This window comes from Engraulis encrasicolus, chromosome 9, assembly GCF_034702125.1.
Source record: "Engraulis encrasicolus isolate BLACKSEA-1 chromosome 9, IST_EnEncr_1.0, whole genome shotgun sequence".
In the NCBI taxonomy this organism is placed as follows: domain Eukaryota; kingdom Metazoa; phylum Chordata; class Actinopteri; order Clupeiformes; family Engraulidae; genus Engraulis; species Engraulis encrasicolus.
Window position 1 is genome coordinate 53,273,062 of NC_085865.1, and position 13,622 is coordinate 53,286,683.

The 13,622-nt window shown below is 43.2% G+C and overlaps 2 protein-coding genes across 2 annotated transcripts; both read right to left on the reverse strand.

Moving 5' to 3' along the window:
* Positions 1–5: 5 nt before the first annotated feature.
* On the reverse strand, positions 6–8,985 carry LOC134455321 (pyruvate dehydrogenase (acetyl-transferring) kinase isozyme 3, mitochondrial-like; the record flags this gene model as incomplete). Its single annotated transcript, XM_063206343.1, has 3 exons — positions 8,617–8,985; positions 3,187–3,328; positions 6–33 (listed from the first exon to the last, which is right to left on the reverse strand). Coding segments are annotated over exons 1-3 (273 nt in total), but the record flags the coding sequence as incomplete, so codon positions are not given.
* Positions 8,986–10,923: 1,938 nt separating this feature from the next.
* Positions 10,924–13,321, reverse strand: LOC134455226 (uncharacterized). The gene is made up of 9 exons (XM_063206256.1): positions 13,185–13,321; positions 12,690–12,740; positions 12,502–12,579; positions 12,246–12,302; positions 12,009–12,068; positions 11,660–11,712; positions 11,458–11,562; positions 11,177–11,317; positions 10,924–11,023 (listed from the first exon to the last, which is right to left on the reverse strand). Exons 1-9 carry the CDS (start codon positions 13,257–13,259, stop codon positions 10,924–10,926), a joined length of 720 nt encoding a protein of 239 aa, XP_063062326.1. The 5' UTR covers positions 13,260–13,321.
* Positions 13,322–13,622: the final 301 nt, after the last annotated feature.

Sequence of the window (13,622 nt, forward strand, 5' to 3'; positions counted from 1 at the left end):
TATTCCAGCAGTTCCAGGAAGCTCTGCATGTACCTGCAGGAACATAACAACACGACACATGAGCACAACCATAACAGTCTCCATGGTATCTGAGGACAACCATAACAGTCTCCATAGTAACTTGCCAGGTCAGACCAGAGCCCCTGGTCTGTCTACGTAAACAGCCAACAGCCAAGACTCTGCAGGATCAAACTGCTGACGTGTTTGATTTTCTTCAGCTTTCTTCAGTCGCATGTTAATCCAAGGTTCACAATTCCAAAACCTTGACCGAGATAATGAAAAATAAAAACTACAAATGCACTCAGAAAGTGCAGACTTTGAGAAGGAAACTGTTTGATGTAACATGTGACTGTGTTACACCCTATTTCCCCCCCCCCAAGCCTTCTTTTTGTGTTAGATTTAGAAACTGAGAAGTCAAAGTTCACCCTATTCCGCAATGGTGAAGAATCTGGATCTGGATCACCACCAAAATGTGATCACTTGTTCCATTTGTCATTTCCAACAACTCCACAAAGTTTCATCCAAATCAGTTCATATCTTTTTGAGTTATCCTGCTGATAGACAGACAAACAAACAGACAGCCAAACCAACATGACCGAAAACATAACCTCCTTGGCAGAGGGAACAATACAAAGGTTTTATATAACGTGCTCAATGACACTCAGAGACACTTGACGGGTGAAAACCTGTACAGCCAACAGCCAAGTCACGGCGTGACCAAACTGCTGAGGTGTTTGTCTTTCTTATGTCACATGGTGTTACTAAATCATAGTATTAGCAAGTCAATGCATGGTTCCATCAGAATGTCAAAACCTGGATCAAGATGAAACAATGGCCAAGTCACTGCATGACCAAACTGCTGCGTTTAACTTTCTCCAACTTTCGTCATTCATAACGCTCCAACCCAAACTAAAACCTCCAGTCCTTTTTTTGTTGCTTGTGGCCTCTTGCCTCGTTGTCGTCCCGCCTCCCAGGAGAAAACAACGCTTCCCACTAACTGTCAACCTAGGCAGGGCAATGCGTGGTTCAACAGAATGTGAAATTCTTGATCAAAATAAGCCAATGGCCAATACTGAAAAGACAAGGTTTTCAGTCTACACTCAATGTTGACAAAATATGTAGTTACTGCACTTTGCCTTTGTACAGCAGAATAGCCAAGTCACTACAAGGCCAAACAAAAGTGCTTTATTCATACAGTTTCGAGTCATACTATTAGCAAGTTCTATGTTGCTTTCCACGAATAGTGCAGCACAAATAAGAATGAAAATGAAATTGGGGAAGTAAGGAATGGTGCCCGTAAATATGCTGACTCACATCTCTCTCTCTCTCTCTCTCTCTCTCTCTCTCTCTCTCTCTCTCTCTCTCTCTCTCTCTCTCTCTCTCTCTCTCTCTCTCTCTCTCTCTCTCTCTTTCTCTCTCTCTCTCTCTGTCTCTCTCTCTCTCTCTCTCTCTCTCTCTCTCTCTCTCTCTCTCTCTCTCTGAAACACACACACACACACACACACACACACACACACACACACACACACACACACACACACACACACACACACACACACACACACACACACACACACACACACACACCTTCCCTCTCCTGTCTGAAGGTATAAATAAAATCAGCTGAGGTGCCAGATGAAGTCATCTGACTGTTGACTGGAAATGTGACAGGTGCTGGCTGCTAGCATAGCTCATTGCGGACACGTGGAGTGGTAGCCTAGAAATCTAGACGCCCCTAGCGACCGCAAATTGAATTTGCTCCCGGGGGCAGTCTAGCGGACCCCGGTCGTTTTGCGAGGCTGAAAGTTATCTGATGACAGGGCCAATCAAATCGCGAGGGGGGCCGGGCTACCTAGTAAACAGGAAACTTTCTAAGAAGAAACATGGTGGTCGTCCATGCTACGTACAGCACGAAAGTGTTTACTTAATTTAAAAAGCCTAGATGATAATACATTTCGTGGCTGACATGGATTGATGTAATAATACACCATGAACTTATCGGACACAAATAGATCACAACACATTACCATTCGATGTTTTAAACTAGCTCGGTNAGCTAATTTGAGCATTTTACAGAACCAGATCACACGCTAGGCCTATTATCAGACCACTACTGTAGGTGTAGAATGAAATTGCTGCCCCAATTTCTAATAAGACACATGTCATTAAAAACGAGACATTTGGGAGCTTTGAAAGTCTTTGAGTAGCTTACTAAATAGATGGGAATGACACCTAGTCTACCAAGCTAGTGGCTAGCTAACCTGTCGTCAATAACACAGAGCTAGGTATCCAGCCTTATATGCCTGCCCCACATTCTAATAAGATCCATGTCATTAAAAACGAGACATTTGGGAGCTTTGAAAGTCTTTAAGTAGCTTACTAAATAGATGGGAATGACACCTGTGAAAGTTAAGTGAAAACACGATTTATTAGGAAACTTGTTTGTGGCTGTGGTGATCACACGCATTCACTGCTACGACGGCTCGAAGTTGCCGCTTCACCTACAAAGGGGCGTGTACGTTCTGAAAGACAGCTGTGACGTTACACAGAAGTGTGTGGGGATTGGTTGTTCCACCATCCTGTTGCGTGGCGTTGAGTGCCAAGGCATTTGGATAGACAACCGTTTATCCCGCCCACACTCTCTCCGAGCTCACCTAGACCCTTGTACAGCTTTTTGCTGTACGGGTCTGGCTTGCTAGGCTAGTGGAGTGGGGCTATTACCTCACATGCTAGGACGTCTGTCTCCCATAGCAGATTTCTGTGAGGTCATGGGTCCGAGACCGGGTCTGGACACGCACGCACACACGCACCTGCACCTGCACATGCACTCGCACACAGTCTTACTGCTCTCTTGCATCAATTAGGTTACAGAGTCCACCAGGCTACAGAGTTTGCCTCTCTACACAGTGTCTCTCTCACTCTCATCCAAACTGACACAGACACAGACACAGACACAGACACACACACACACACAGACACACACACAGACACACACACACACACACACACACACACACACACACACACACACACACACACACACACACACACACACACACACACACACACACACACACACACACACACACACACACCTTCTGCTTTCTTGCATTAATTAGACTATACAGTACCATGTCTCTCAATCTCAAACACACATACATACACACACACACACTTGTCCCTCACCACTTCTGCACCAGTTTGACTGAGGGCTGGCTGAGTAGTTTTTCTGGCAGCAGGTTGACCTCGCGCATGGTGTTGGCCAGCCGCACCGGCAGCTCCTTACGGAGGAACATGTAGGACGTCTTCTCACACGCATTGTCCCGACCTGAGGGGAAGCAACAGGTAAAAACATAAACACATAAATAAGTAACAACATGTAGGACGCCTTCTTTTTTAAAATATATATTTTTTGGCTTTTTCATTTTATTTATAATAGTACAGTGAAGATGGTGACAGGAAGCGAGTGGGGAGAGAGACGGGGAAGGGCCGGCAAAGAACTCGGATCGGCTGCATGGTAGGCCACGGTAGGTCCGTAGGACGCCTTCTAACACACATTATCCTGAGCTGAAGGGACAAAACAAGTAAAAACATCAACAAATCAATAAATACTGTAAGAACATGTGGGACATCTTCTCACATGCATCTCGACCTGACGGACACAAGACAAACTAATGTGACAGAGAGGAACAATGTTTCTCATTCATCTAAGTCAAGTTATCTTAAGATTTCAGCAGTAATTAATAGGGAGAAAATGAGGCGAAATGTTCGGGCGCGTCTACACTTCTGTTGCGGCACATGAGAGTTTTGCAATCAAGCAAACACGTTGAGGTGGAGACTGTGAGGCATCGGCAGCAGGACAGCAGAGGGAGCAGGCGCGGAGTGGCCGTCGGGAGATCGGGGACTTGTCCCGGTGGGCCGCGGCCGTGAAATGTAATAATGCGATCACACCGCGCTTTCAACCGGCCCTGAAGCTAATAGATTGTGCTTATAAGCACTGCCTTCCCACTTCCCGCTTCCCTGTATTTGAACTTAGCTGACTAGCCAGTATTTATACCGTATACCAGACGGCAATACCTCACTGATGGTGTCAAACAGTAAATTGGCCACACCCCTTCTCTACTGATAATTTTCATACACCGTAGATCGCGGAAGTTTACAAGATCTTAGTAACACAGTTTCGTTTTCAGTATCTGAAGAACCTGTGATATGTATATTGGTTACCAAAGGATGGAAATATTAATATATTATGATTTATTTTACGATTTCCACACGACTGTTACAGTTTACAGTCTTTCCAGTCCAGATTCACTTGCTCTGTGGTTATTGACTTGGGTTACGAACAGACTCCACCAAGTGGTAAGGAAGAGAACTGCACCTAACAGAAGCAATGGGTTTTGTTTTGATTTGTTAGACCTACCAGTATATCTCCTTATAGTCGAAATATTATTATTATCATACATATATTTATATGTGGTACATTTAGGATGTAGCCTATGTCTGAAGAAATGGAACCAAATAATTACCACACAAGATTCTGATGTGACCAGTGCTGGGTGTGTAGGCTAAGCTGATTAAAGTAGAGTGATTGCAAGAAACAAAGACATTTGCTGCGACGAAGACAGCGTTTTAAGGTAGGCCTACACCGTTTGGTTATACATTTTGTTGACTTATGATTGTGGTTTAAAGTAGCTAGGTTTGGCTTATTTGCTGCATGGTGGGTTTATTGCACAATGTAGACAGACTTTTTGTAAGCTATAGGCTACTATACTATACCTATTTTGTAAGCCTACTCTTCTAAAAATCCCCACACTCAAAACTTTGTGCCCATGCTCATCCTGTCTTCCTTAAACGATATTTCAATTTCAAACTGTCAAAATGACATTGGAGAGCACATTTGCATGGAACAGTAGCGTGATGTAGCCTAACCTAGTAGGCCTATGAATGCTTTGAGCTGTGATGATGGCTCCAGTGGTGTAGTCTACTTTTTGAAGTGGGTATACTGTATATTTCAGCATTTTTTGATGTGTGTATAGTCTACTGTATATATTTGTGCTATTGTAAATAATGGATCAATCAATTTTAAGTGGGTATACTGTAATCCCTGAAATTTTGAAATGGGTGCGTATACCTGCGTTTTACGTAGACTACACCACTGGCTGTGCATTTCATCAAGATGTAGGCTACAATTCTCCACTTCAGGTTGATATTTTGACAACACTAATGTCCACATGTAGTACGACTGCAGATTTCGTGGCTTTTGTCTTTTTGGTTAGGAAACCATGTTGTTCGCTTTGTTTATTTATTTATTTATTTTTAAAAAGGGCCGCCAAGGGGAAAATTGTCCCGGTGGGAAAAGGTCCCTGAGAGGGAGAGTGAGAGACATAGAGTGTTGAAGAAAGGAGGAAAAGAGAGAGCAAAACAGAGGGAGGAAATAAGGCAGAGAGAATGTGTGTGTGTGTGTGTGTGTGTGTGTGTGTGTGTGTGTGTGTGTGTGTGTGTGTGTGTGAAATAGAGAGAGAGAGAGAGAGGGACGAGAGAGAGAGAGAGGGGGGAGAGAGAGAGAGAGAGAGAGAGAGAGAGAGAGAGAGAGAGAGAGAGAGAGAGAGTGAGAGAGTGAGAGAAAGAAAGAGAAAGAGAGAGAAAGAGAGAGAAAGACAAACACACAGATACAAAGGCAGTGTGTTGCCTGGAAGAGACCTGCTAAAATAAAACAATGCAGCCACACCTGATGTATAATAAACAGGTCCTGTCATTCAGTAACGTCCTGACTCACTCACTTATAGTGACAGTTCCCGCTCAGAGGCTGGTACTGTACAGTCTGTTCAATGCAGCTGTGCACAGGCGTGGGCACGGGCATGCAAGCATGTCATGTGACTGCGATGGGAAGGGGAGGGGCAGAGGAGTGCAACAAATGTACCATGGCATACACACACTAGTCAATGTGTGTGTGAGTGTGTAAGCCGCAATGTGGGCAATTATTTTGTCTAAAGGGCCACATTGGGTATAGAATACTGACTGAAGGGCCAGATGTCGCATGCAGGCAACGTGCTCGTGTCAATAATAAGAAATAAGTGTCCACTGACATAACTTGTCTGCTTTGCCATTCCTGCACATTGTAACTCATTATAAATGATAATGTATTTAGATATAGCCCATGTACTTGGTTAATCTTACATTCGTAAGACCATTGCTTGGGTAGCCAGTTTAAAGCCACATGAAATGGCTCAGCGGGCTGCATGTGGTCCACAGGCCTGAGTGTGCTCCCCTCTGGTGTGAGGTCTACTCCAGTTCAAGAAGGACTCTGCTCACTGCCAAAAAAAGCTTTTTTATTCAATTAAAGCAGCAACCTTTTGATCACCCTGGATTTTCATCAGGCATAGTTTTAATTGAATTAAGATCATTTTTGGAGTTTATTTGACAGTGTGTGCAGACCTACCCTCTTCTTCAACTAGCTGACACTTTTGTCTGGCACCTGCAACAAGTGACTTTGGATGTGCACACTCTACCCAAAACTGTACCGTGGTATACAGGTACACACACACTGATCAATGTGTGTGTGTGTGTGTGTGTGTGTGTGTGTGTGTGTGTGTGTGTGTGTGTGTGTGTGTGTGTGTGTGTGTGTGTGTGTGTGTGTGTTTGTGTGTGTTTGTGTGTGGTCTACTCCAGGCATGACTGCCACAAATGAACACTGTGAAGAATCAATGCTAGTGATTGAAGCCTACAATGTATACTCCAGCCAGGAATGTTACAAATGTATGCCTACACTAATCAATGGTCGTGTGTGCATAGCGTGTGTGTGTGTGCATATGCGTGTGCGTGCGTCCGTACTTTCGTCTCCAGCTACGAGTGCCACAACACACACACACACACACACACAGGTTGTGTGTGAGGTCTACTTGCTCAATAGGTGCGTGTGAAGTCTATACACTACAGCTACGAGTGCCACAAATGCACACACACACACAGGTCAATGGGTGAGGGAAAGGGTGTGTGAGGTCTAGCGTACTGTATCCACTCTGGCCATGTGTGTGTGAGGGAGAGCACGTCCGTGGGAAAGCTGAGGTGTGAATAAGGGGATTACAGCAGTGCTGGATTAACTTGGAGCCACCGAGACCTGCAGCTTCATTAACCTCCTTCATACACACAATCAGCAGAGCAGACCAGACCAGACCCCAGTGTTTGCTTTAGGTGGCTATGACACCACACACACACACACACACACACAAGAGAAAGCTACGTGTGACACAAAGAGAGGGTTTGCTGAAACCACTATTGCGCTTGCTGGACTGGAAACGTGCTGGTTTTGCACCAGAGAAAAGGTTATTCAGTACAATAGTGCATGATTTTTCTCTTAGGCTGCTGACCAAAATAATGTAACTGAAAAGTAGAATAACATTTAAAAAAAAAAAGTAATGTCATAAAAAAGTTGATGCATGGTGCCTCTTCTCACTTATCGGTTATACAAATGAAGTCATAGAATCGTCACACGGGTCTTACTGTAGGGATAAGGGGTACGCTGAATAGGGGGATTTGAAGGTAAACGTTATTTTGCTTTATTCTTGTTGCAATGACTTGATGAAGGGATTCCTTTGCTTTATAGAGAAGGCAGCCACCTTGACAACTAACACCTTGACTAGGTCATCTGAAAAGATAAAGGGTTTTGAATTTGTATTGAGATTTCTAGAGTTCCGTAAGCAAAATGCACTCTTTTAGGGGTTCAAATATTTCACAAATGGGCATATTCAGTGAGCAACACTGTAATGTCACTGTAATATGCTTGTTTAGTTCTCTACCTGGTGTGTTCCAGTCTCTGTAGGCTAGGCTACTCTTTGAATGATATAGGCTTATCAAAGCATGGATACAACACATGCACTTTGTATCAGCAAGTGTTGCATGCTATGACTATGTCCTCAATTTTAAGACGACTGTGTCTGATTCGTCTGTGACTGAGTTGTCTGCCAAATGTAATGTAATACAATTTGGCATTACCCAAAACATTGTCTCTTCTCTTGTGGCATGAAATGACCCCACAGCCTGCATGAACTGTCACGTATGACAGACAAAAAAAAATGGAAAACTGCAGCCAGTCCGACCAACACTGTCTTAATATACCCTACTTAACAGGAGGATGATAGTTAGGCCTAGTTGCAGTACAGATGCAGGTTTTGGAAATATGGAACATTGTGCATTACATCTGAGGTTGCTGAAGTCAAAGATGTTACCATTAGTAGCGTTGAGTTCACAGTAGGCTAACTAATTAGGCTACTGACAAGCAGCATTAGATCTACATATGTGATGGTGTAGGCCTAACTCATATTCAAAAGTAAGATCTTGCAAAATATGATATTATATATAATGAGCTTAGTTTGTCTGTAGCCTATGCTAAATTCATCTTTTAACCTATACTGTGTAAATGCCATGGGTGTCAAGTTTTTTTCCCAACGAAATGAAAAATAATGTCAGTTTTTCACTTGGCAATCACTGCAGTAGTTAACAAACTGGCCATATTCTGAATATTCTTGCCAACATAGTCGCCAGCAGTGATAACAAACATGACAAGAAGCAGAAGAAGGCACGCAAGATCAACAAGCCAAGTCATCACTTTGCACTCACCAAATTCCAGAAACTGTTTGATGGAGAGGGGGGACGGAGAAAACCTTGAGTAGTATTCAATTTTTGGCGATGTGTTCTTAAAAAGACTCGTGGATAACCTCATTGTAAAAAAAATCCTGGTGAAATGTGAGCAGTCAGAACGTTGATTGGTTTGCAACCAGGCGGAAAACAACTACATTTGTGGATGTCATTTACGGACAGGATGCACCGATGAAACTATATTTCTCTTGGATCCAGTAACTATCACCTCATACATTCCAGCCACAAGTGTTTCATTCAGTCTTGAAAACGTTAAATGTAACTTGTTTCCAGAATGGCTTCAGCAACATTGTTGCACTGTACAGCACGTACACAAGAACATCTACAACCATCCTTGACGGTCAGATCGCTCTGCAACGCGATTGGCTAATAATCTTCCTCCTTTCAATGCGGAACTTCATTGAGCAAAACTGTCATTGGCCAGGACGGCCGCTCCTCAAATCCAAACGCCCCTTCTGACTGGGGATTTAGGTTGACTCACGAGGCTACTGGCATTGTAACGCACTGTATTGTGTGTATGTTCAAAACAAGTCACAAGTGTTGGTTCAAGAAATCCTCTTGTCATGTGATCATTCATGATCCACCCTCCTTGCACACGCCTTCACAGAGTCCATAGGCCTGCTCTCTCAGTTATTAGATGGGCAACAGTACACATAGCCTAAGACCCATAGCCTACTTTTACACCCAAGGTCTGGAAAAAGTTGTGTGACATGTTTATTTCCTGAATTTCCCCTCAGGGATCAATAAAGTTACTCTACTCTACTTGTTAAAGGTGCGTCAGGGTAGGCTAGGTAGGCCTATTAGAACTATGCTGATCATTGAAATTGTGCTGCCTATTGCCAAATTTGACCTTTTCATGAATATGTAGGCCTACTAAATAATAAACCAACATTTATTAGTATGACCTAAGTACAGTAGGCCTAAGTTTTGCAGAAAATGTCTGTTTCTGGAAATTCAAAAGGCGGACATGAGACTATCCCCCTTTTGGTGTATGGAAAGGGCCATTTTCCCAGTCATAGAATAGGCCTACTTAGAATTTTATGGTGGTGGTACCTACTGATAAATATTCATGAATAGGTAAGATTTGTGAAAGGGCACGGCATGAATTCTGGAAATTAACTACTAAGAATATTATACCTTTAAGATGTCTCTGTGATAAGGTCAATGTGGGGAAAACTACACGCAGCTAAAACAAAGGATCAGAGAACATAGAACTCTTCTATTAGAAGTTCAATTAGACATGCTCATCTGAATTATCCTGTGGCCTGTCACTTTCAGAGTGTACCCACCCTGTTTCTTCCCTACGGGTTCAGGGAATTGAGCAAGTTAAATTATCAAGGGGTGGGAAAATTGATAAAGTGTTATGCTAAAGGGAGTAGTTCTGGATCCACACGTTGGATGCCCTACACCCCAAAGGCACCAATGTAGATTTTGATATGAGTGTCATGTTATGATTGGAGGTCGGCCTATAACTCTTTGTTATGTAAGTCTTGAAACTCCATTTTATGAAGTTCTTTTTACTAATGTCTTTGCTGTTATCTTGAACTTATACTGTTGGAACGTATGTGTACTGACATGCAAATATAGTGTTTTGGTGGAGGGTCATTCTTTATTGGTGTTTTGATGCAGATTTAATGCTTAGCTACTTTGGGTAGAGGAAGTACTGTATGACAATCAGGAAGAAGAGAAAAACTAACTCCCACTACACTTGGACTACAACTCATCAGTGCGGGTGTCACTGAACACCTAATGAGTCTTAATTGATAAGTTTGTTTGTATGTTCCATTTGTAACTGACCCCTGAGGAAGGTCAGCAGACTGAAAGCTTGGTTATTACTGTTGTGGCGGGGGGTGGGAGGGTGGGGGTCAGAGGATAGTTTTTAACGGAGTTAAATAGGGGCCACAAGGACCATTTTGAAGGGGGGGGGTATTTTTTATAGGGGCCACAGGGGGGGAGTTTTGAAATGGGGGTGGGGGGGAGGGAATACAGTTGTGGCGGGGGGTGGGAGGGTGGGGGTCAGAGGATAGTTTTTAAACGGAGTTAAATAGGGGCCACAAGGACCATTTTGAGGGGGGGGGGGGGTAGTTTTTATAAGGGCCACAGGAGGGAGGGGGAGTTTTGAAATGGGGGTGGGGAGGGGTGGCAGGTAGTAACAGAGAGAGAGAGAGAGAGAGGGAGGTGGTGGTGGTGGGGAGGTGGTTGGGGTGGGATGGGGTGGTGGGAAGGTGGTTGGGGTGGGATGGGGTAGGGTGGTGTAGAGGGGCTACATTAGGACTTGAGTTTCCAGATTGCGAGCAGTGCTACTCCAACTACCCCGCTGACCAACAAAGCCGTCTGGAAAGGCCTGCTCTTCTCCACCGGAAGCACACTTGATTGGCAGGAAATGAAGTCGATGCGCATCACACGAGATCAGACAGAAAGAGGGAAAAGCATCAATTAGCACAAATTACGATAAGTTATAGATCAATAATTAAGTTCAAAATTATGGATTTGGTCAGATCTAATATACTATGTTGCATACATGTTGTTGTCGCCACTGTTGTTTTGGGCCTGGCCAGATCCCTCTGCAGTGAGGTCCATATGTACAGCTTCTGCCCTCTGCACTTCGGAAACCTCAAGGTGGGCAGTGGGCGTCTCGGCGTTGCTCTCCATGCAAACCGCTCTTAAGTGGCAGATGATGATGAGGCAGTGAGGTGCAGATCACATGGGGGAATCAAAAAGCATTCAAGTCAGTCTGAAGAGCAATGATTTAGTTGACGAATATTTAAATGGCAGAACATAGTATGTAGCAGCATGGCTTACTTGTTGTTTGGCCTGTTCTCAAACATGAGCTCGTCAGCCAGCGACATTCTGTTGATGCCGATGGAGAGGGAACCGTCGTGCGACATGATGCTGCCACCACTATTACTGAAAGTGAGGAAAACATAAGAAAGGACAATTACTTATTAGTCTTGTTTAGTCTGGAGAAACTGTGTGAGATCAGATGAGAGAAAGAGATACCTACATCAACGCCAATTCTAGCTGCTCCTGCAGATCTCGTATTTTGTCTCTCTGACCCTATAGCGATGAATAGACAGAGGTTTAGGCAATAAATTCATAAATTAGAAATTAGAAACTTTGTTTTCAACTGCTTTCGATCTGTTAGTTACTGTATCTACCCTCTGTAATACTTTCTACGTTCTGCATTTCTTTTTTATTTCTCACTTCTCTTATCTTTTCTCTCTAGCACATTGGATGACAATATGATAAAGTGCAAATCCTGCTATTGCTATTGTTATTGCTATTGCTGTATAACAATGACATTTAGATTGAAGTGGTAACAGATTATGAACCGGAATAGACTGCAGTTATACCTCTCCAATCTCCCTCAGCTCCTCAAGGGTGACCTTCTGGTCTCTGATCAGCACATTTTTCTGAGAAATAAAAAAAAATGTATTGATAAGTAAACATAGTAGTAAACATCCCTATTTGTTACTGTTGGTGCCCCTCACCGCACAAAAAAATGTGTTATAGTGTGGCTAAAATAGTTATTATTATGTTTTTATAAGCTTGTTATATGTGATCTGCACATATAAGATAGCCATACATACCTCCATAACAAGCTGATCCTTTTCACTATTTGTGAGCAGTGCTGCTCCCAGCTCTACCTGTGAAAATGTGTTTTGATATGTAATACACCACAGTACCATAGGCTATGACAGATTTCCATTGCCAATGTTTCCATACAAGAGATATTTCTAAAAAGCTCATAGTTTAAATCAACAGTAATAATAATAATAATAATAATAATAATAATAATAATAATAATGATGATGATGATGATGATGGTGATGATGATAATAATACCTTCAAGGCCTTAATTTGATGTTTTTGATCGGAAATTATTTCTTTGTCTTTTGTGTGTTGATACAAAATATCCGACACCTGTAAAGTGACACAATTTGAATTTAATCCAGTGCTGTTTGAATAGAGGATCAATGAGCATCATATTTTTGGTTTGTTTCTTGCTTTCTTTGTTTTTGTCTGTTTGTTACCTTGTTGTTGTGTGCCTCAACTGTCTCTTTCAGAGTTTTGTTCTCCCGTTGCTGTGGACATGAGATAAAAGATGACGGAGTAAGACGGTGAGGATGGAACGCCACATAATTAGGCAAACCTGCCTGAGCATCGCATGCAGTAGCTTTATGTCTACTCTGGACACTGTATTGGGATGAAGCAGGTCTAACTGCTTTATTGATAGTCAACATTTTGTCAATATGGCAAGAATGATACAGCTGGGCCTACTGCCAGTGTTGCCAGATTTGGTACTTTCCCACCCAATTGGGGCGTGTAGGATGACCATCTGCGGGTAAGGATGAATAAAAACGGCATTTGGGTAGGTTTTCTGCCTATTTATTGCCAGAGAAATTAATAGAATTTAGTTCAAATTGGGCAGGGTTCAGTGCTTCCAGGCGGGTTTCAAGCATTTTTTTTAACTGGAAATCAAAGTCTCATCTGTCTACCCTGCCTACTGCCCCCATAGCAAGTCTCACCAGCTGGATGCGTCTGGCCTGGGTGCTGCTGAGGTCCTGCTGGCTCTGGCTCAGGGCTCCCTTGACCTCGTCCATCTCCAGCTTCAGCGCCTCAATGGCCCTCTGGGACACCTGCGTGCTGCAAGAGATATTATAAGATATTATGAGGTAATATAGACGTCAACCAAAACATCAATCAATCAAACAAAATGTATTCAGTGCAATATCACAACTAAACAGTCGACTATCCAGACTGCCTATCCAGGCCAGCCTTTTTTTTGGCATTCCTGGGACAGGGGGGTGGAGTGGGGGGGCTCTTCAACAGTCATAGAACACGCCTGCTTTGTTTTTCTACACTACTGAGATCATAATTACAGACAGCCCTGAGATTTCACCTCTTCAACTGAGTCTTCAGCTTGCTGATATCAGCTGTCAGCTGGGCGCATCTGTCCTCAGAGC